The following is a 20,790-nucleotide window of genomic DNA, read 5'->3' on the forward strand; positions in this document are numbered from 1 at the left end:
ACATTTGACACATAATACATTGATGGCCAACCATCGATCTAATTTCTTGCTGAAAATCTATTCACTTTTTTTAAATAAGGTAAGTCCATATTCAAGAAGACAAGCACAATAACAGAACGTGAATGCAACAACAAGACGTTATTTGTAACAAGTAGTTTTACTGGTTGGTTAATTGGTCACATTTTGTTCCATAAATATTGGAAGAGAAACAGAACAGTGAAAAAAAGACTATTTTCAGAATTCTTCAGCAGAATCTACGGTTTTTCACAGTTCAAATGTGTTGAATGATCAGATGATACTTTGTTCCTACAATGAAACCCTCTTTAAGAAGGATCAGCAACATTATGCCTCAAGACCGAAAAACACCATTCAAGAAGCTAACAAAAAACATATAAATTGAACATCAACTCACAATTACTTGAAAATCTCTGATTTGGTCGTTTACTAAGACGAATGCGTCCGAAGCAAGATCCATGACCAGAGCCCAACTGCTTGCATCAATATCCAGCAACATTAAAATGGCATAATGTTGGAAGGTATAAGAAAAATAACACTAATTAGCATATTTGTCCCTAGGATGCCTGCCAATACATGATCAATCCTTACACGCACTCCTTAACACTCAAATACGTATGCGAGCTATGTGCAACATTTTTTTCTCGGCATGCCGATTCCCGATTCCATTACTATGACTAGTAGCTTAACTCCTTCATTCTGTGCAAATCAAATAAAATAGCAGATAACTGGTAAAAAGAATCACAAAAAGCATCTGGATCTTTACGTAAATCTACTAGTGAACGTGCAATATTATAAAGCCTGATACACCGCTGATTAACCACTCAACAAGCTATGAGCCTGCAACCAAGAAAATCTCATCAAATTCATCAAAGCCGCGTGATTGTCTCTTTCCCCCACAAGAAACATAATAACATAGAAAGATACGGTGAGAAACAATCAAGGATGGAAATCATCATTCCAACAGTTGATTAACAACAAATTTCTTCTGTAACCAAAATATCTAATCTAAAGAATCTAAAGAAAAGTTCAAAAGTAGAACTCATACTAATCAAACACGAATAAACCAATACAAGAGAGAAGTTGGGAACTTACTGATCGACTAGGAGCAAAGAACCCATGTACTCTTTTGGCTACAAAATCAAGAAAAAAAAATAATTCCATAAAATTGAATTCATTGAACAGCAAATATGGATTAGATTGTTGGGAACACAGAGAGCTCACATGGGTGAAGTGGAGACGATGAAACCGTGGGGAAGTGGATACGGCTCAATTGCAATGAGAGCTCCATTTCTCGTTGTTCGAGGGGATTTCGAGACTTCGGGTCGCTCAAATTTTCATCTCCAAAACTTTCCGCATTGAGAATTGTGCCAAATTACTTTTCTTTGTTTCTTTAATTTGTTCTTCCCTCCTCAAAAAAAAATAAGAAATAAAATTGGTTCTTCCAAAATTTTTCCAAGAAGTCACCATTTTTTAAGGGTAATATAATTTTCAATTCACTTCCTATATTTGTTTTTTCAAAAATATCCTTGTCGTTATTTTAATCATTATTATTTCTTGAATTATCAAATGTGGAATCGGATTCAAAATCTGATTCACTTGATTCATCAAGATAATAAATATTTTCATCGTCGGATGAAAATTCAATTGTTTCTACGGAATAGAATCCAATAGTATATATTTCTTCAAGAAATTTAATTTTATTTTTCTTTTCATTTCGTTTTGGACATTCATTCGCATAATGTCCTTCTTCGTTGCACAACCAACATGTGCAATTCTTTTCTTTACCCTTTGGGCAAGGTGGTTTTTTGTTATCAAACTTTTTATAAAATTTTCTTTTATAAGGTTTTTCTGAAGAAATTCTTTTTAAATTTCTTTTTCTTATAGGGAATAAATTTTTTATTAAAAGATTTATAAGGTTTATTAAATTTATTCTGTTTCTGTCGTTTTAAATATTTGTGTGACATGTTTATTTTGCAACCGTATTCTTTTACTGTGAATTTCATTTTGTCACAACAAAGTTTATTGTTTTGTTTGTAGGATTTAGAGATTCTTTTATTTAGTATTACTTCATGACATTTCTTTGTTATTATGTCTTTGATGAATTTAATAGCTCCTCCTAAAGTTTTAGCATAAGGACTAGTTAAGAATTCATCTTTACTATGTATTGGTATATTAGGTATCTTATTAAAGATACTTAGTTTATAATGTTCATTTTTATCAGCATCTATTAATTGATAATAGTTTGTTTCATAATCACAAATAAATTCTTCTAAGTAACATAAATTGCATAATTTAATATTATCTAATATAAAGATTGCTCTATTTTGTTCTATATTTTTAGCTACCAAATTAGCATCATTATTAGAAACTCCTAAAAATTCTTGGTACAAGGCATCAACAAATAGTTCGAAATATCGATGTCTTGTCATTCCTTGTGGTAGATTAGTAATTACTAGGTTTTCAGCCCAAGTTCTTACTGCTCCTACCAGTGTCATTTTTATCATCCCATGAGTTAAAACTTGAATATTCTCACTTTTGTCTAATAATGGTGTTAATTGAATTTGTACTGATAGTTCATTTGCCCAATGATCTATCTTTGATTTTCTTTCTTTGGTTGTTGAACAACCTAAATCTAAGATATTTTGTTTCACAAATCCTGATGTTTTTTATTCTCTAAGAATATCTCTAACATCTTTATAAGATCCAGAGTATTGGTCTCTGTTATATTTAAATTCTTCACCATCTCTTCCACCACTACCTTCTACATTCGTTCGTAGATTTAATCGTGGTCTAGAATCATTTTCAGATTCTGATTCTGAAATATCCATATCTCTGTATTGTTCTGAGTCCTGGTGTGAATGATATAATTCTTCTGTATTTACTCCTATTTGTTCAAAATCAGATGAGTCGGTTTCACTAAACATCTCCATACTTATGTTTGTCATAACTAAGAGGATTTCTATACCATGATTCAATTTTGAATGGTGGTTCTTCTTCCATTTTTCTTTTCCCTTTATCTATTGGAAGAACTTCCTTAAGATAGTTTAATATTTCATTACTATATCTTTCTTGTTCAATTATTAATCTAGTCGTTGCTAAATCAATATATTCTTTGAAATTCTTCTCTAATTATTGTATTGATAGATTGATCTTATTAATATTATTTTCTAAATCTCCTAGATCTTTTTCTAATTTTATTAAGGACGCCATTGCGATGAGGTTGACTCATTAACAATAGCTTGTTTAATTTTAAGAATATTTTGATTCATGGTTCCAATCTTATCAAGAAAATCTTCATCATTTCTAGCAAATGATAATGATCTTCTTGGTACAGACTGTTTTGTGATTTGGAGGTCATCTGAACTCCATATTTTATAGGGATTTATTTCTTCAATAAATGCTTTTCGAGGGTATTCAATTCTTGTAATATTTTCAAACATTCTTTCAACAGAAATAGTTGGTTTTGTTAAAATTATTCCTGTTTGAGAATTATTACTTATTGCTAAACCGACAACATAGTTTATATTGATCGGATGGTTTTCTGTTAACATAAGATTATTTCTATAAAAGTAATAATCTAATGTTAAAACGTCATTTATGTTTTTATCAAAAAAAGATATATTGTATTGTGGATAAATACAAAATTTCATCTTTTTGTAACATAAATTTCCTTTAATTTTTCCAAGGATAGAATCCTCGAAATTACGTATTCTTTTGTCACGAACTGTTATTTCAATTGGTGTATCTATTCCTTCTCGATAGTGAGCTGATATTATTATTTCAATTCCTCCGATATGAACATATTTCAGTTCAGATCGTTCTTTTTCACTGGCTTTTGCCATGATGATATTAATATTTTGAGTTGTTAATAACTTCAGAGTATTAGACCTTGATTCGTTATTTATTTTACAAGATCATTCTTTTGTACGAATCAAATAATAAATTAAATTTTTTTTGAGATTAATAAAATTTGAAATCTTACTTAGTATTCCTGGTTGGTCTATTAGATTTGTTTTTGAATTAGAAAACCTTGTTTTCTGTATTTCAGCAAACTTACTTTGATTGAATATAATATTCAAATTATACTCTTGGTTTTCTTCAGATTCTTCAGATTCATCGACCAGGTTGTTTTGATTTGGAATTGTTACTTCTGTCATTTTAACAGATGATAGAACTTCTTAATTTTCTTAAGGCTATTAAAAGCCTTTTTGTTGAATCTATCTGTTCTAATAAATTCTGAAAATCTTCGAAACTATCAATTGAAGATTGACAATTTTTAAGATGTTTCAAATTGTTTTCACAATTTTCTATATCAAAATTTATATTTTGAGAATATAAATTAAAGATATTCATTTTTGTATTTTCATACATTTTCCATTTAGTAAAAATTGTTACTTTTATTATTTTGTTTTTGTTGATCGGATTTCGATAAAAAAGTTTGTTCTTATTCATAACATATTGTTATGTCTTCAATTTCATCGTTTTCAGAAATTTGAATTATCATTTTCCAGTTGCTTGAAAAATGTTCTTTTTTATGATTTTTGAAATAAAAGGTTTGGAGATCTTTTATTTTATTTCATAATTGATCTATTTGACGTAAATATTTTAGTAAGATTATTTTATCAAATAAATTTTTAATCTCAATATCTAAAGTTAATCCAGGCATTAATAATCTGCTTTATTTAAGCTCTGATACCAGGTTGCGAAATTCTTCAAATTCTTATGAATTTTCTTATTCATGGATTTACAGATCTGATTCATGGATTTATAGATCTGATTCATTTATAACAGATAAATGTTTTCATATTAGTTTGGTTCCATTCATGGGCTATTAATACAAATTTTAGTTGATAAATTGATTCAAATATGGTTAAATCAGAAGTATTTAAACGATATTCACGAAATGTATCATATTCATGATCATCTTCTATTTCGAACCAGTTTTTTATTATTAATCTTCCATTTCTTATAAAGGATGATGACGTGATTAATGTATTTTGACTATTTCTTTGAATTAAGGGCTGCAAAAGGTTTAGGAAGGTTACCTTGTTTGAATGAATCTTGGTTTTGAGCAGAGGCCAAATCTTTGCTTTCCCTTAACGATCACTTGATCAACTGGTACTTGCTTTATGGATCTCCAGGTTTACTCTTAACCATGAATATTCAATGATTGGTTTCCAACCTTATCCTTCTTACGCCCTGCTTGTTTAGTTATTAGCCATAAGGCTTATTTTGTTTCTATTTTATGTTTCTTAGTTTCTGATAGTTTTCATACGCCTTGTATGAACCAGATTGTAAGAAACTTTAAGAAGAGAGAGATACTCAAACTTCACTTTCTCTTTTACAGCACAAAATATCTCCTTTTATAGGCGTGGAGAAACGCATACATAATTAAAAATAAAAGAAAAGAGGGGGACCACCCGACACTACATAATAGAAACAGCTCATTTTACATCTGAGTGGATGCCTTTAACATGTGGTGTGGTCCACGATTTCATTTGTTTTTACATTGTGTCACTCTCTGAATCACTGGTGCATTCGGACCATTTCTTTATTGGTTTGTCTTCTTTGACAGCTGGTTTGTCCTCTTTGACATCTGCTTCTTCTGTCTGAATGGGTTGGCAATGTCCACATTTATGAGTGGAAATCATTGTTCTTAGTCTTTAACATAACATTTGTTGGGTTTCTCGGGTCATGTCAACTCTTGCTTCATAGATTGGAGCTTCGAATTGAGCTAACATGGCTTGTTCTTTCTTTTGGATTGTCTCCTTGTGTCCAGTGGTTAATAAAATTTTACTGGTTGCAAAATTTATTTTAACCTTTGAGTTTCCATCAATCTTTCTTGCCTTTGAGATCATATCAATCAATATCTTTATTCTTATCTCAGGAAGTGTTGAGATATCCATTACTGGTTTCTCTTCATTTGATCCTTCGAATAAGAACTTGTCTTTTTGTTTTCGACATTGAATATATACCATTGGTTGATAGAATTTGTTATCATCCCAATCTGGAAGGGTTGAGTGAATACTCAATGTTAATACTGGATCGTCCTTAAAGACTGCTTTCTTGAACTGGATGATACTATTTCTCAACTGATATGGAAATAGTTCTATTTCTTGATTGTTGGGACTGACTTCCAATCCATTTAATAATCCATTTGAAAAGAATCTTACGACTTCATGCGCTGGAGCACCTTGCAGTGTTCTTGCTCTTGATATGCTCTGTGTGTCACAAGTTTGTAGCCAAGATTCTGCAGATGGTTTGGCTATTCTCAAATAGTTTAGTGTTTCAAAGAATTCAGTCTTGAGTTTTTCTGAAAAATTTGTTTTTTCAAAAATTGGTTTTTGTGGTCGCAGATTGACCATCTTTCTTTCTTTCTTTTCAAGGGCACTTTTAAACGTCCTTTCTTCTTTTTTATTTTTCTCGGTGCTGGCTGTGTCCACCGGTTCTTTTTTCTTTTCTTTTTCTTTGTCAGTGTTGGCTGTGACCACTGACTGTTTCTCTTTTATCTCCATTATTTTGTCAAATGGAGTTGCCATTTTGATTGATGTTCTTGGTGAGGATGATGATGATGAAGTTGTCATCTTTTCTTCTGTCCTTTGAATTTTTCTACTCAAATTCCTTTCTTTTAGTTGAAGAATTTGAATTTCTTCCTGCAATTCAATCAATTGTTCCTTTAATTGACTTAGTTGCTCCCTCTTGATTATACTCTGCACAAGAAAACATATTTATATATATAATGGTTAGTAAAATAACTCTTTTCGTGAGTAATTCGGATAGTTTTATTATTCGTATCATTGCATTTATAAATTCTTTTGCAAGAATTGAATCAATCTTAAATTGATTATTTTACTCAAAGAGTAATTTATGTTTCTGAATATAAATCTCATTTCATTAATTTATATTTCCCATGCTTTCTGAGGCATGTTCGGATGACTGAAAATCATAAAATAATTCATGTTTCTGAATATAAATCTCATTTCATCAATTTATATTCCCCATGTTTTCTGAGGCATGTTCGGATGACTCACAGTCATTTTTTGGATCACTTAGGATCTCCTTTGTTATTCCGTTACTACGGATAGTATAGTTTGGATGAAGTTCTCTGGTTAATGCATCGGGTAATGAATTATCCGTTCCTTTGATATGTTGGATCTCGAACTGATAATGGTTCAATTCCAATTGCCATCTAATTAGCCTTGCTGCATTTCTCCCTGCATTTCTTGATATTTTCCTTGTTTTGAAATATGTTAAATTCATATTATCTGTTCTTACTAAAAACGGTTTAGAAATAAGATAAATTTCATAAGTTCTAATTGTGAATATTAAAGCTAATAATTCTTTTTCATTCGAATGATAATTTAATTGTGCACCTTGAAAAGTTCCTGATGTATAGTTGCATAATTCTTCATTATTTCTAGTAGCTGTTTTAGTAAGTTTTTCTAAATTTCTTTCTCCAGTATAAGCTTTTAAACATGCTCCCCAGTATTCATTTGAAGCGTCTGTTTCAATTATTATTATATCTTTATTTGAAGGAAAATATAATTCAGGAAGATTACTAATTATTTTCTTTTTAATAGTGTCTATGTAATTAGTATCTTCTTTCGACCATTTCTACTTATAGTCCTGTTTAAGTTTTACCTGAAGAGGTTTTCTGATTTCTGCAAGTTTCTTAATGTAATTTCCAGAATAAGTTAATAATCCTAAAAATCTTCTTAATTGATCTTTATCCTTGATTTCACTAGGAAAATCATGAATTTTCTTAAGTATATGCGGTTGTAAACAATGTTTTCCATCTTCTATTTGTAATCCTAAATAATTTATTTTTGTTTTGAATAATTGTGCTTTCTTTTCAAAAAGTATAATTCCATATTTATGACAAATATCTAAAACTGTCATGAGATCTTTATAATGTTGATCTAGTGTTTTTGAATAAATTAATATGTCATCTATATAAACACAACAAAAATCTATATATGATTTAAAAGATTCATCCATATATCTTTGAAAGATACCTGGTGCTTGTTTAAGTCCGAAAGGTAATACAGTCCATTGATACTGTCCTTTTGGACAACTGAATGCTGTAAGTAATTGTGTTTGTGGTTCTAGTTGAATTTGCCAGAATCCTGATTTACAATCTAAACTGGAAAAATATTTCATTTCTCCTATATAAGATAGTAAATCATTCTTATTTGGGATATAATATCCATCCATAATTGTTACTTTATTCATATTTCGATAATCAATTATCATTATTTTCTTATCAGTATCTTTCTTACTGACATAAAAGGCTGGTGAAGAGTGTGGACTTTTACTAGGGATGATTATCTTAAGTTTTAATAATTCTTGAACTTCTTTTTCAAATATTTTTACATCATCCATGTTACATCTTATTGGTGCTTCACGGATTGTGATATTAGGGTCTTTGAGTTTTATTGAAGCAATGAATTGTTTTCTTTTCTTAATTTTGTCCTGAGAATTTTCAGAACATATATCATGAAATTTTCTCATGATTTCTTTTTCAGGATTAATCGTTAAAATATTTTCTATTTTTAGTTCTATTGGATTTGTATTTCGTTTATGAAAATTCTTTGTAAATCCTTCATTTCCTACGCGAAATGCTGTTCGTATTTTGGGAATGTAAATCATTGATGATCCTTTGTTTAAAGTTATGTGATCTTCAAATTGTGTAAATGGAAGATATTCTCTTAAAAATTTATTTCCTATTATAATGTCCATTCCTGATTCTATTTGATATATAATGGGTATTACAAATTTTGTTTCTTCTATTTCTATTTTTAATTTTTCTGCTACTGTATTAAGCATGATTATTGATCCATCTCCTATTCGAACTTTTAATCCTTTATCGTATTTCTTCCAATAATGATTTGGAAGTATATGCTTGCTTCCTAAACACATACTTGCTCCTGTATCAACATAAGCATGTATATGATATGGTTTATGTTCTTTGATTTTAATTTGAATTTTTATATATATACTATTTGGATTAGTTTTGTTTTTATTATCCATTCTCTCATTTTTTTTAAGAGATAAAGGTAAAATTGGTATTTAGAAACAAAAATTTCTCTCTCCAGGGAGTTGAAAGTAAGTTTTATTTATGTAGGAATTTATAAATAAGTTTGGTTTAGGGAGTGATTGGCAATTAACCCATTTTTTAATGAGCTAATAGACATGTTAGCATTTATTATGAATCCGTTTGGTTTGAGAAGTCAGATGGTCAAATTTTTTATTTTTATTTTTTGGGTTAGAAAAACATTTTTCTTAAAATCGTGGAATTATAATTATTAATATTTTGATTCTATTTATATTTAAAATAAAAACATATATATATTTTTAACATTTATTTGACCGATAAAATCGTTATTATATTTAAAGGTGTCAAAACGGCCTAATGGGACGGGCCAACCCACAATGCTTTGCAACACACCATTAGGCAGAGCGGGGTGGGCTGGCCCACCTTTTAGGCAGGTTAGAAAACTATCAACCCAACAGACCTATTTTAGATGGTGGGACGGGCCTGCAACCCACCCCAACCCTCCATTAGGCAGAGCGGGGAGGGCTGGCCCACCTTATAGGCGGGTTAGAAAAATATCAACCCAAAAGACCTATTTTAGATGGTGGGATGAGCCAATCCAACCGGCCTATGTGTAATTTGGCGGGTTTCGCTGGGCCACCCGCAACCCACCCAAACCCCCCATTAGGCGGTGCGGTGCGGCTAGCCCACCTTTTAGGTGGGTTGAGAAAATGTCAACCTGTAGTAACCGAGAACCCATTTTTAGGTAATAATATGTTAAACATGATTAAGGGTTAGTCATTAACCAATTTTGGCGCTTAATAAACTAAAAAGATGATTTGACGAACGGAGCTTCCGTTGGTCATCGGACGCAACGATGGAGGGGCAGAACGGACGCAACGTTCCTCAACGGACGCAACGTTCCTTGAGATACAGGCAGACATGAGGTGGCCTGATGACTAAGCTACGAGTTTTGACAAGTGTCAAACATGCAGGAACGGACGCAACGAACCCGAACGGATGCAACGTTCGTGTCCGAAAATTTTGGCTATAAAAAGGGGTCTCCGGAGTTCATTTTCAAATATGAATTCCGAGTTTCCTTCTTCGATCAGTTATATAGAGTGATTTATACACTTGAGGGCCCTATCGGTTATAATAGAGGTTCTGGAATAACCAAGGTGTGATTATAGTCATCCGGGACTAGCGACTCCAAAGGGCTATCTACGGACGAAGGTATGGTCCGGGAATCGATTTAAGTTTTGGGAGTACTTATTAGCTTAGTTAAGGCTTATAAAAATTGTGTAGTGATACGGTGAACTTTTGAATATAGGCTTGGAACCTAGGATTTACTATACTTGAACTAGCCTAGAGGTACGTACACATTGACTGAGATTGCCAGCGAGTATTCATGTTTATATGTTGCATTTATTTGGCATTATTATATGGCATGATATATGATTTACCGCTTTCTATACTCATATGTCATGTGCATATACACGTTGAGCCTATACCTTGTTATACCTGATTATAGAGCCGCTCAGCTCTATACTCGATAGTCTGTCACTGAGAGTACCGCGACGGCGGGACATGTATGTCTAACTACTCTGGTGTACTAGATGAGTGTGATTGCACCCAGAGGTTGATCCATGCGATGGCAGCACTCATGTGGCACCGGTACTGAGCATGACTTTTCAGATGACCATTTACCAGTCATCATGTTGCATGCATTATATACATATGTTTACTCATGTTTATATACTGGGCGTTAGCGCTCACGTCCTAGTTGTTATCTTGGACACCCTATTCCACGGGGCAGGTCGCAGGATGGACGGAGCTGGTAGTTCAAGGCAGGACTAGGGAGCAGGAGCCTTGAGGAGTTAATTATACAGCAGGATTCGATATAGCTGTATAATGTTTACATTTAAGTTTTTCGATATGGTTGTATCACTACAGTATTAAGCCTAGATATATTTTACTAAGCTGATATGTAATTTATGGATTATGTTTTCGCACGTTTTACTCTGTTAAGTATTTTGCTTAATGCATGCTATTAGTTGTCAGTTAGTAGGTGATTCCATGCAGGGTCACTACATTTTTGGTATCAGAGCATGCATAGATTTTGGGAATTAGTACTTGGGATTTAGAATTAGTCTTGAGTAATTATTGCGCATTTGGGATTTTAATGTGCAATTATTTTCAGGATATGGCTGACGAGAGTCATGGTAGTGTTGGCCAGGGAGGTGGTCATCATCGTCATCATCGCCATCGTGATGATCAGTATCGTCCTCAGGAGGGTAGACGTCACTACACTATCAATAAGTTCATGCACGTAGGACCAAAACCCTTGGTGGGAGGCGAGAATCCTGAACAGGCAAGAGGTTGGATGTCTAAACTCGAGAGTGCTTTTTGAGCTTTCGAGTGCACTGAAGAGCAGAAACTGGAAGTTCTAGAATTTGTTCTAGAGGATCGAGCACGCTTATGGTGGGATGCCAAAGCTACTCAGGCACGTACTGAGAGAGGACAGGTGACTTAGTGGGATTTCTGTCAGCAGTTTCAGAAACTATATTTTCCTCCAGCTGTTCGTCAAGCACAATCTATGGAGTTGCTGACTCTGAGGCAAGGATCAATGATATTGATCAATATCAGCAACGATTTCTTGATCTGCTACCTTTCAGTTCTCATATTAATGACAGTGATGCGTCCAAGTATGATATCTTTATGCAAGGCTTGAATCAAGATATCTACTCATAAGTTATCGTCTGTGATGATCCGACATCTTATGAGACTTTGGTGAACCGTTGCCGTCAAGTGGAGAACAACAATAGGCGGGCATAGTTGATGATGCCAGGACAACCTAGTGGATCTCTTGGGCCTAGGGCTCAATCGGTTGTGCAATCTGGACCTATGTCTTCTTCTTCTACTACTACTTCATCTGGTTCTCGTGGTTCACGAGGTACATTCCGTTTCGGAAAAAAGAAGAAGAAGGAGGAGTTTTGCAGTCACTGTGGTGGGAAGAATCTTGCAGCTTCATGTCGGAAGGCTACTGGTGCTTGTTATATTTGTGGTGAGCAGGGACATCTGCGGAGAGATTGTCCTCAGCGTATGGGTTCTGCTAGTAGGTCGGGATCACAGGTTGGATCTCAGGCTTATACTTTTCCACGTCAGCAGCCAGCACCACAGAGTTCTTCTAGTTACCGTCCACAGTCACAAGGGCAGGTGTTTGCTCTGTCTCAGGATCAGGCTACTGAGGGAAGCGATCGCATGTTGGCAGGTACCTTTTTGTTATGTGGTATTCCTGCACTTGTTTTAATTGATACTGGAGCATCGAATTACTTTATTTCTAGTCGCTTTGTTAAGAGACATAGAATACCTTATGTATCATTAGATATGGATTTAGTTGTATCTACTCCACTGGAGCAGGAGGTAGTAACTAAACGTCTAGTGATGGGTTGCCTTCTAGAGTTTGAGGGTAATGTGTTATCGGCTAATATGATGATATTAGCGATGGCCGATTTTGATTGTATTTTGGGAATAGATATGCTTACTTTGCATCACGCTACTGTGGATTGTTATCAGCATCTGGTACAGTTTCATCCGGATGAGGGTGATAGCTGGTACTTTTATGGTGAGGGTGTGCGACCTCCGATGCCACTTGTATCGGCTCTGAAGGCATGTCATGTCTTAGAGTCAGGTGGGGAGGGCTACCTCATCTATGCAGTTGATATGTCCACGAGTAGTCCGGGTATCGATCAGTTATCGGTTGTCAACGAGTTTCCTGATGTATTCCCTGATGAGATTCCTGGTTTTCCTCCGGTTCGAGAAGTTGAATTTGGTATTGATCTAGTACCAGGAACTACGCCTATATCCCGAGCACCTTATCGTCTGGTACCATCAGAGATGAGAGAATTGAAACAGCAGTTGCAGGATCTACTTGATAAGGGATATATTCGTCCGAGTGTTTCTCCATGGGGAGCACCTGTTTTGTTCGTCAAGAAGAAGGATGGATCGATGCCATTATGTATTGATTACAGGCAGCTTAATCGTGTCACTATCAAGAATAAGTATCCTTTGCCACGAATTGATGATCTGTTTGATCAATTACAGGGTACTTCTATCTACTCTAAGATAGATCTGAGATCTGGATACCATCAGATACGGGTACGAGACTCAGATATTTCTACGACTGCTTTTAGGACCAGATACGGGCATTATGAATTTTTGGTGATGCCATTCGGTTTGAAGAATGCACCGGCAGTTTTTATGAATCTGATGAATCATGTATTTTGAGAATATCTGGATAGATTTGTCATCGTCTTCATTGATGATATTCTTGTCTATTCTCATGACAAGAATGAGCATGCACAACATCTGAGGATTGTTTTAAAGACATTACGAGATAAGCAGCTGTATGCGAAATTGAGCAAGTTTGAATTCTGTCTTGATCGGGTAGTGTTTCTCGGTCATGTGATTTCTAGTGAAGGGATATCTGTTGATCCTATTAAGATAGAGGCAGTGTTGAACTGGTCTCGTCCGACGACGGTTGCTGAGATTTGTAGTTTCTTGGGTCTAGCTGGTTATTAACGTCGGTTCATTGAGATTTTTTCACAGTTGGCCAGGCCTTTGACACAGCTTACTCAGAAAGATATTTCCTTCATATGGTCCTCGGATTGTGAGGAGTCATTTCACGAGCTGCGTATACGTCTTACTACTGCACCTGTGCTAGCTCTACCTTCTGGATCAGAAGGTTATGTTGTCTATACTGATGCCTCTGGTCAGGGGTTATGATGTGTTCTTATACAACATGGACATATTATTGCCTATGCTTCTCGACAATTGAAGACGCATGAGAATAATTATCCAGTACATGATCTCGAGTTAGCTGCCATTGTATTTACGCTCAAGATCTGGAGGCATTATCTTTATGGCGCAAAATTTGAGATATTCACAGACCACAAGAGTCTGAAATATTTATTCACTCAGGCAGAGTTGAATATGCGACAGAGACGCTGGATGGATCTCTTAAAGGATTATGATTGTGAAATCAAATATCATCCAGGTTCTGCTAATCTTACTGCTGATGCCTTGAGTCGGCAGGTGAGACTTTCTGCACTTCAGACTAGTGAAGTATCTCATATGATTCAAGAGTTCTGTTCATTGAGTTTTACGCTTAAGAACATGAAAGGAAGAAATGGGATTCGATTGTATACTATTCTATCTGAGCCAACATTGTATTCTCGGATCAGAGATGCTCAGATATCTGATATTAAGACTCAGCGTTTGGCACATCTAGCCAATGGAGTTAATACATCTGGATTCCATTATCAGGCAGATGGTTTATTGTGCTTATCGAATCGGGTGGTTGTACCTGATGTTGCGGAGCTCAGGAATGATATTCTTTCTCAAGCTCACAGGAGTCGATTGTCTGTTCATCCTGGAAGTATGAAAATGTATAAGGACTTGCGAACCAGATTCTGGTGGAAAGGGATGAAGCGGAGTGTTTATCAATTTGTTTCGAGATGTTTGGTTTGTCAACAGGTCAAGGTTGAACACGGACGACCAGGTGGATTACTGCAGAATCTTGAGGTTCCCAAATGGAAGTGGGAGCACGTGACTATAAATTTTTTTACCCACTTGCCTATGACGTCACGTCAGTGTGATGCTATATGGGTTGTTGTTGACCGTTTGACAAAATCAGCACATTTCATTCCTTACAACCAAGAATATTCTTATGATCGCATGGCACGCTTATACATCCAGGAGATAGTGCGATTGCATGGGATTCTAGTGTGCATAGTTAGTGATAGAGACCCGCGATTTACCTCACGTTTTTGGGGTAGTTTTTAGCAGGCGTTGGGTACCACTCTGAGTTTGAGCACTGCATATCATCCGAAGACTGACGGGCAGTCGGAGCGGACGATTCGTACGTTGTAGGATATGCTACGTTCTTCTGTCATGGACTTTGGATTATCTTGGCAAGATCAATTACCTTTGATCGAATTTGCCTACAATAACAGTTATCATCGTAGTATTGATATGGCACCTTTCAAGGCATTGTATGGTCGACGGTGTCGTACTCCGTTATTCTGGGATGAAGTCGGGGAACGACAAGTCGAGGGTCCTGAGTTGGTGTAGCAGATTGTAGACAAGGTAGATTTGATCAACCGGAGGATCAAAGCTGCTCAAGATAGACAAGCCAGTTATGCTAATATTCACCGCAGGCCATTGCAGTTTGAGCCTGGTGAGTATGTATTTTTACGAGTGTCACTTTTCAGGAAGGTGATGAGTTTCGGTGTGAAAGGCAAGTTATCACCTCGTTTCATTGGGCCTTTCCAGATACTGGAGAAGATCGAAGATGTTGCTTATCGTTTGGCGTTACCGCCATCTCTTTCCAGTATACATAATATTTTTCATGTGTCGTTACTTCGACAGTACATAGCTGATGAATCACATGTGATTCAGTCTTCTGATATTCAGCTAGAGCCAAATCTGTCTTATGTTGAACGACCACTCCGTATCCTAGACAGGAAGGAGAAAGTGCTTCGCAACAAGACTATACCACTTGTGATGGTACAGTGGCAGCGCCGAGGCGTTGAGGAAGCAACTTGGGAAACCGAGAGCCATATGCGAGCAGAATATCCTGAGTTGTTTGCTTTGTACTTTTAATTACCATGTAAAGATGTAATTACCGTTTGTTGTAATAAAACATGGTTTTTTGTTTCATATTGTTATCTTAATTTATCTTTAGATTTTATTTTGCGGACGAAATATCTAAAGGTGGGGAGAATGTAGTAACCCAGAACCCATTTTAAGGTAATAATATGTTAAATATGATTAAGGGTTAGTAATTAACCAATTTTGGAGCTTAATAAACTAAAAAGATGATTTGACGAACAGAGCTTTCGTTGGCCATCGGACGCAACAATGGAGGGGCAGAACGGACGCAATGTTCCTCAACAGACGCAACGTTCCTTGAGATACAGACAGACATGAGGTGGCCTGATGACTAAGCTACGAGTTTTGACAAGTGTCAAACATGCAGGAACGGACGCAACGAACCCGAACGGACGCAGCGTTCGTGTCCGAAAATTTTGGCTATAAATAGGGGTCTTCGGAGTTCATTTTCAAATACGAATTCCGAGTTTCCTTCTTCGATCAGTTATATAGAGTGAGTTATACACTTGAGGGCCCTATCGATTATAATAGAGGTTCTGGAATAACCAAGGTGTGGTTATAGTCATCCGGGACTAGCGACTCCAAAAGGGCTATCTACGGACGAAGGTATGGTCCGGAAATCTATTTAAGTTTTGGGAGCACTTATTAGCTTAGTTAAGGCTTATAGAACTTGTGTAGTGATACGGTGAACTTTTGAATATAGGCTTGGAACCTAGGATCTACTATACTTGAACTAGCCTTGAGGTACGTACACATTGACTGAGATTGCCAGTGAGTATTCATGTTTATATGTTGCATTTATTTGGCATTACTATATGGCATGATATATGATTTATCGCTTTCTATACTCATATGTCATGTGCATATACACGTTGAGCCTATACCTTGTTATACCTGATTATAGAGCCGCTCAAATCTATACTCAATAGTCTGTCACTGAGAGTACCGCGACGGCGGGACATGTATGTCTGACTACTCTGGTGTACTAGACGAGTGTGGTTGTACCCAGAGGTTGATCCGTGCGGTGGCAGCACTCATGTTGCGCCGATACTGAGCATGACTTTTCAGATGACCCTTTACCAGTCATCATGGTGCATGCATTATATGCATATGTTTACTCATGTTTATGTATTGGGCGTTAGCGCTCACGTTCTAGTTGTTATCTTGGACACCCTATTCCACGGGGCAGGTCGCAGGATGGACAGAGCTGGTAGTTCAAGGCAGGACTAGGGAGCAGGAGCCTTGAGGAGTTAATTATACAGCAGGATTCGATATAGCTGTATAATGTTTACTTTTAAGTTTTTCGATATGGTTGTATCACTACAGTATTAAGCCTAGATATATTTTACTAAGCTGATATGTAATTTATGGATTATGTCTCCGCACGTTTTACTCTGTTAAGTATTTTGCTTAATGCATGCTATTAGTTGCCAGTTAGTAGGTGATTCCATGCAGGGTCACTACACAACCTAACCCACTTATTTTATATGACGGGGCGGGTCAACCCGACGAGCCTAGCTTATTTTGACACCTCTAATTATTTTTTTTAAATCAAAACACTTAAAAATGAACTTATTTAAACATTAAGTACCGCTTATCTTTTTCTTAATAATAGAGAGAATTTTGATACCAACCCCTCGCTCTTATTATATAAAAATGAATTATCAGATATGCACTTCAACTTTGATGTCCCACCAATAAATTGATTATTATAAGTGTCTCAATCTTTATGTATACTAGCATAATCGCACATGCATTGTGTGTGTATAAAATCATGCAATATATTTAATATTGTATGTTATATATAAATATAAAAATATGAAAATTTGAAATATAAAAAAAAAAACAAATAAAAATAAAATTATAATATTTATATTACATAAGGGCAATTTCGGAAATTTAAAAGATGGTGTCTAAGGGGAAGATTCTTTATATATAGGGAGAGATTAGTGTATTGTATAATTTTTTTTTTGTAATTAATTAGGTTTGTATTCAAATAAAAGTCATATCATAGTTGTAAAAATTATCGAGGACTAAACTGTGATTTGAAATGTCAGAAATTTAAAGAAATTAAAAGAAAACAAAACCGTAATATGTATATCACGTAAGTACAATTTAAATAAAAAAAATATGGTGTTTAAGAGATATATTCTTTAAATATAAAGAAATATTATAAATCGTATAAGATGATTAAGACACAATTTGCAATGTTCTCATTTATGGCTAGATCTCATGGTGAATTGGTGATGGACCAGTTCTAGTTGGCAAAAAAAATAGATATTCACATGTACAGAGGTGGAACTTTAAGACCCCGTTTGGATTTGGTAGATATTTTTTTAAAAAAAGCACTTTTTTAAGTTATAATTTTTGGTTTTTGAAAAATATCTAATTTTGACTTAAAAAAGTGCTTATTTAAGCACTTTTTTGATCAACCAAACACTATGAGCCCGTTTGGATTTTGTAGAGATTTTTTAAAATAAGTGCTTTTAAAAGCTACAATTTTTGGCTTTTAAAAAAGCTCTAATTTTGACTTTAAAAAGTGCTTAAATAAGCACTTTTTTGGTCAACCAAACACCTTGTTAACTGAAAAGCACTTAAAAAAGTGCTTTTTTGACCTGCCTTTTGAAGCCAAACGGGGCCTATGTTAACTGAAAAACACTTAAAAAAGTGCTTTTTTGGCCCGCTTTTAAAACCAAACGGGGCCTAAATGAATCTTGACGCGTCCCAATTTTAAAGGATATAAAACCAAAACTGAATTATTACATGAAATTACATATGCTAAATTGTTGATACACAAGTTTTCAATCTAGTATATCGTTTTTTAATTACAAACCATCGAGATACAACAATGATTAAATTTCATGAAACAAATCTATTTTAGCACTTCGGCTCCATCACCATCGACACCTTTAACATCACATGCTACCCCTTCCAACGGTGGCACTATATACCCCCAACCCTGCTGGTTGAATTCACCGTATCGATTGCGACTGCGATCCCTCGTGCAATTTTCTCTCGAACTCGACACAATAACTCAAGGGTATAGAAAGAATAAAAATACAAAGCCTAAAAGACAAACTTTATCACTGCATGTGTAGCAACAAACATCAACGAGCTAGTTTGCAATCATACAATATAACAACTATCTATCGAGGCAAGAATCCATATACGACGAGCAATGACGATTTCAAAAGCTTGCATTCGTTCTCCTCGAGCCAATCCATTGCGATCATAAGTAGAAATTTCATTTATGTTGAGATCTACACAATCTTTGATCAGCTCTTCTCCAACGATCCTAAGAATAATAATATTTTTACAGCACAAGAAAGTTGAAAAGCGGTGAGATAAACTCTGGTAAAGCAGAATACTTAGGAGTCATAAAAATAACTGATTCTATATATACTTTATACATGTCTCATATTTTCTACTCTATATTTCAGGAGAAATATTTCTTAAAAAAGGAAAGAAATACATACAATAGTACGTAGTACAAGGAGTATTGCTCCGAATTGATTTCTGCAGAATACTAAGAGAGTGTTTGCAATAGATTGTGCTTTTGTAAAAGTGATTAAGGGAGTATTTGCAATCACTAAAAAAAAGTGATTGTTAGCTTTTGGCTTAAAAAAATCATTTTTGTGTGTTTTTTAAACCTAGATTATGTGTTAGCTTATGCTTAACTTAATTGAAATTCAAAAGCTAGTAATGTGGTGATTATGATTCTCCAAAAGTGATTCTAATAAGAAGGTCATTGTTAAATCAATCTAATCACTTATTTATCAAACACTATCCAACTTTGATTTTTAGATTTTCACATTTGTTTCCAAACACTACCAACTTTTGATTTTTCTTAACTTTTTTATAATCTATAAATTAATCACTTTTACCCAACTCAAGGTGTCGAATCTCAATGGGAGATATTCTCTGAGCTACGAAAACACAGTGGCATCCATGTCTTACAAGTACGAGTTGCTTTCCCAGAGAGGGATCCCCCGATTCTCCCACGAGACCGGGAACGAGACATCGCTGGTGATCAAGTTTGCCGCAGGTGATGTGGATCAATGGGTGGTTGATGGGATGGAAGGGGAGATTGGGAGGAGAGGGAGTGTGGGATTCAACTTGTGGTTCATTTCTCGGATTGTGTGGGGTCCTCATTCGTCGGAAGACGGTACTTACATGGTGTTTTGCGGGGATTTGGTCGTCGCGATTCCGAGATACGGAAGCCCCGGAAGCCTAACCGGCAAACCCAAATATTGTGGTATTTGGTCAGAAAATATTTCAGATATTTCATTGGATAATAACGTTAGATTAATGTTTTCATTTACATACGTAACCAGATATTTATTTGTGAAAATTGCATATATCACCCCTGTAAAATTTCGAGTTTGCTAATAACTCCCTATGAATTTTTTTTAAGCTAATAACCCCCTGTGATTCAAAATTTGTAGCATACACATCCTTTCCGATTAAAAATTGACAAAAATATCCTTACTTAAATAAATAATTAAATTAATTTTGTTTTATAATTCTATATTTAATTGAGTAAAATAATCAAATTTTATTTAAATAACTATGAAAATTATATATAATTATTTTATCATAATATTTGTCATACACGAAATATATTTTAATATTAAATTGTATTATAACATTAAGGGCATTTTAGTCATTTTTTAGCCAGAAGGGGGTGTATGCTACAGATTTAGAATCATAAGGGGCTTCTAGCTCAAAAAATTTTCATAGGGAGTTATCAGGAAACACGCGATTTCACGGGGGTGATATATGCAATTTCCTCTATTTATTTCTTATCATGTGTAGTTTTGTTTTTATATAGTAGGAACAAAAAACTGATAAAGTGCTTCCTAGAAGCTCTCTCAAACACTACTTTAATGTTGGAAATTTTTAATAAATGGGTAAAACAAGATGTACATGTAGCATTTTTCTTCATTGCAATCTATTGAGTTTAATTTCACATGATTTGACAATCGTCGTAACAATTTTGTGTTACATTTCTACTTGTTAAGTTTCTATTAGTGTGATAATTTTTTAAAGACTAGTTCTTCACATAA

The 20,790-nt window shown here is 34.8% G+C and overlaps 1 protein-coding gene across 4 annotated transcripts in view; it reads right to left on the reverse strand.

The window, feature by feature from the left end:
• The window catches only part of LOC140862926 (1-acyl-sn-glycerol-3-phosphate acyltransferase BAT2, chloroplastic-like), a 76,895-nt gene that overhangs the window by 2,302 nt on the left and 53,803 nt on the right, over positions 1 to 20,790 (reverse strand). Inside the window, exons 1-3 of one of the 4 annotated variants that reach the window (XM_073265954.1) lie at positions 1,240 to 1,406; positions 1,111 to 1,148; positions 419 to 488 (exon numbers count right to left, since the gene is read on the reverse strand). In XM_073265954.1, coding sequence (XP_073122055.1) covers positions 419 to 488; positions 1,111 to 1,148; positions 1,240 to 1,306 — 175 coding nt within the window. In that variant the 5' untranslated portion in view covers positions 1,307 to 1,406. Of the gene's footprint in view, positions 1 to 412; positions 489 to 1,110; positions 1,149 to 1,239; positions 1,407 to 20,790 lie in introns of those variants that run through there. The other 3 variants (XM_073265951.1, XM_073265955.1, XM_073265952.1) reach the window with 3 other exon arrangements.

This window comes from Henckelia pumila, chromosome 4 (genome assembly GCF_033568475.1).
Source record: "Henckelia pumila isolate YLH828 chromosome 4, ASM3356847v2, whole genome shotgun sequence".
NCBI classification, from domain to species: Eukaryota; Viridiplantae; Streptophyta; class Magnoliopsida; order Lamiales; family Gesneriaceae; genus Henckelia; species Henckelia pumila.